Source organism: Plasmodium vivax, genomic scaffold (assembly GCF_000002415.2).
Source record: "Plasmodium vivax scf_7154 genomic scaffold, whole genome shotgun sequence".
Classification (NCBI taxonomy): Eukaryota; Apicomplexa; class Aconoidasida; order Haemosporida; family Plasmodiidae; genus Plasmodium; species Plasmodium vivax.
The window spans coordinates 8-3,535 of record NW_001849953.1 but is presented as its reverse complement, the minus strand read 5'-3'; the positions used below and the strand labels follow the sequence as shown (position 1 = coordinate 3,535).

At 24.9% G+C, this 3,528-nt stretch overlaps 1 protein-coding gene across 1 annotated transcript; it reads left to right on the top strand.

Moving 5' to 3' along the window:
• Positions 1-1,576: 1,576 nt before the first annotated feature.
• On the top strand, positions 1,577-2,679 carry PVX_109275 (Pv-fam-d protein; the record flags this gene model as incomplete). The annotated part of the gene is made up of 2 exons (XM_001612518.1): positions 1,577-1,617; positions 1,824-2,679. The coding sequence occupies 2 exons, from the start codon at positions 1,577-1,579 to the stop codon at positions 2,677-2,679; spliced, it is 897 nt and encodes a 298-aa protein (XP_001612568.1).
• Between the last annotated feature and the right edge of the window lie 849 nt (positions 2,680-3,528).

Genomic DNA, 3,528 nt, shown 5'->3' with positions numbered 1-3,528 from the left:
TATTACTTTTTTTTTTCTAAAAAGGTTTAAGGAACAAAACTATATTAACATTGTTACAATATTCATTATGGCGTTCGTAAAGATTAGCAAGCACGTGCGTTGTGTGAAATAATGTGGAAATATTAAAAGTAACAGTCATTTTTATCATATATAATAAACACCCATACCTATTTTTAAACAATATAAAGTAAAATAAATAAATAACTGAATTCACCGGTATATGATTTACTCTAAAATACAGTTAAACAATTATAAATTGGTATAATTTATACCTTAATTAGTGTTTTCTTACAACTTAGAAAATATTTTATAAGTTATAATTCCTATAAATTTATTCTTCATGATATGTAAGAAGTTAAAAGTGTAATTAATGTTAATGGATTAGGGATGAGTTTATATATATTTATTAGTACCAGCCTAGATTGCTTTACTATATTTGATATCATAAAATAATTCCTTGTCGTACTTTTCGCGGTAATTTTTTTTCTTTAAATACGTAAAGATGTATATTATTCGTATCTTATATTTTAACAAAGCAATTCATGGCACAGTATATATTTATTAATTTGTTTTATAATGCAAAATAAAAAATGTGCAAACGTTTATGTGGGTTCTCTTTAAAGTGCTAAATAAATACCTAGATATCACATTCTACAACTTTGTACAAGTATACAGGTGTACTTTTTTTTTTTTTTTTGTAGTTGTGCTTTCTGCGTGAATTTCACAAATACGTACAAAAAATAATTTATGCGTACTCACGTTTTTTTGCTTTAATGATTTTTGTTAAGTTACACTATTCGAAATATTCAAATAATGCATCTGCCAATTACTTCATTTTGTTAAAATACGAAATAAAACATTACATAATTCGTCGTGTGTCATCTGTTGCCATAAAAACACAAGTTGTTTTTATTTTATCGTTTTGCCTCCGTTTCGTGAACCTACATTAATGACATTTATTCCTTCTTATTATATTTTTATTTTTTCTAATTGTATTTGCATTAAGAATATATCATAGAGCCATTGCAATCGCTCCTTATTTTATTTTAATGTCTATAATTCACTGTTATGATTCTGAATTTGAAACATTGTGGAGGTTTAACAACTTAAGAGCAATACAATAATAATAATAAAAAAAAAATTATCAGTAAGGTTTTAAGGTGTTATATTTTTTTGACGTCGTTTTTACGAAAATACTTATTCATGTGCCTTTTAAAAACAACCTTTTTTTTTTAATTAATGAAAAAATTATGTACTTTTTTATAATTAAAAATCAAATTACGTGTTTTTTAAGCGGCAAATTCGTTGCTTCCTTTCACACATAAAATATTTAGCATTGTAACACTATTTATATTATTTTATAAGTGAGCAACACTTTTATCTGAAATATATTCCTAACATAATTTTATTTAAAAACACAAAAATATGTCCTTTTTTTGTATATAATTTGTCAATATAGAAGATTATGAAATATATTTTTTTAAAAAACTTGAGTATCATTAATAAAATTGTATGAAAAATCTTTATACAACTAAAACATTTTTATTATTACAAAACAATTAACAACTTTAGTATAATGACACATGAAGAATATAACAAGCAAGTTTCATTTTTTTGGTAGAATCCTTACATTGACCCTTTTAGTGTGGACCTGGAAATGTTCCTTTTATGTAGGATGATGACAATTACATTTATGTGATTCCCTTCGTCTGCTTTATATATTATTAAAAAGTGAATATGTTATCAATTTTGAAATAATTTTTTTTTTTTTTTTTCATATAATAAATACAATGTTTACAGAATTTTCATTTAAATGTGCATAGTAAAGCATGGGATCGTAGAATTATTCAAAATAGCATATTAGATGTAAGAGCTAGTAGACTATTAAGACAAAAAATTGACACACATTCTAGACAAAGCTATTCAGATGTAAAAGAAATAATATCAGAAACATTCGAAGAAATTGATTATAGATTTGCACAAGGATTAAACGAATTAGAGCCTGAACAAAATTTTGGAAAAAATTGTAATACGTTAGTGAGGAAAGGCAGATTTGAAAAATCATGCAAAAAGTTTAATTATGATGATAATTTTAAAAAATCAACGAGCCATTTCAAAATTAGTGCAATAACACAGGGTGATGATTTTTGCGAACGACATGGTGCATTAAACAATGACGATTATTTTAACAGATCAACGCGTCCGTTGAAATGTAATAGGAGTTATCAAGAACTTGGTGACGTAGAAGAACATACGACCGGATCTAAAATAGGAAATACGCTTAAAAAACGAAGGCATCCTAAAAGGGCAAAATTCAAACGTAAAGTAAGAAAAAAACAGGATTTTTGGATACTTCAATTTTTAAAAAAAGTAGATCTAAATTTTGAATTAGATATGCTGCGTTTTCTAAATAGAAACTCTTCTGTTAATTATTATGCAGTTAAACATAAATGCAAATTTAGAAAATTGTTATATTTTATAAACAGATATAAAGTATTTGTACCACTTCTTATAAATTTTGTAATGGCAGTTATGTTAATAGTAGCTACTTCTGGGACACCTGGTGTTAGAGTAGCTTGGCAATTAGTTTACGCATTTATTTTAATGCTAATATACTACTATTATAAATTAGGGAAACTCAAAAGAATTAATTATCTTAATAATTGTAAAAAAAATTAGATTTTTAATAAATTATTTTTAAAGAAACATTAATTATGAAATAATTTGTGTCTACTTCAAATCTCACATATTCTCGAAGAGATGTGTATGCCTTATGTAATTCATGTAGAATTCTTCATTTATTCTTTTTTTCATTCTAGTTCGTAAAAATTCATTTTAATAGAATTCTATATTTGTCCCAGTATAGGCGCTAAGTGCTTAAATTAAATTGCTTATTTAAGTTGATAATTTTTATTTATTTTAAAAATTGTACTACTTTTGAACAAATCCTTTAATTTTTTTTTTTTCCTCTATTTCTTCAGAATTGTTTTATGAAAAATAGTGAAAAGTTTGCGTTTTCATTATTACACAAATCACCTTTGATATATACTTGTACGAAATAATGCGTTTTTCATACAAAAGATATATCGTTATTTTGTTTTTTATTTTTAAAACATTTTGTAAACTATTAATTAATAACATAATACTATTTCAGTTAAATAAAAATGAATTCTTGTCATCTGTGTTTCTTAAAGACACACCTATGTGTTCCTTTTTGAATTTCCTCGTTATTCCCAACGGTTACCCATGTTATATGACCCTTTCTAATGAAAGACCTATTACATCTGCTTCTTCATAACATTCCAGTTTTAATACAATTCGGAAACATTTTTAAAATGCTATTCTTTGAACTGTATGAATAATTCATAAATTTTTGTTCCCCATATTTATATATCTATTTTACAAATTTGAATGTGAATTTTGCTTCACCATAGCAGTTATAATTACAATGCAATTAATATTCTTCACCTGAGAATGAAATAAAATTTAAACGATTTTGAGCAATATCTTTTTTTTTTTCTCCTACCC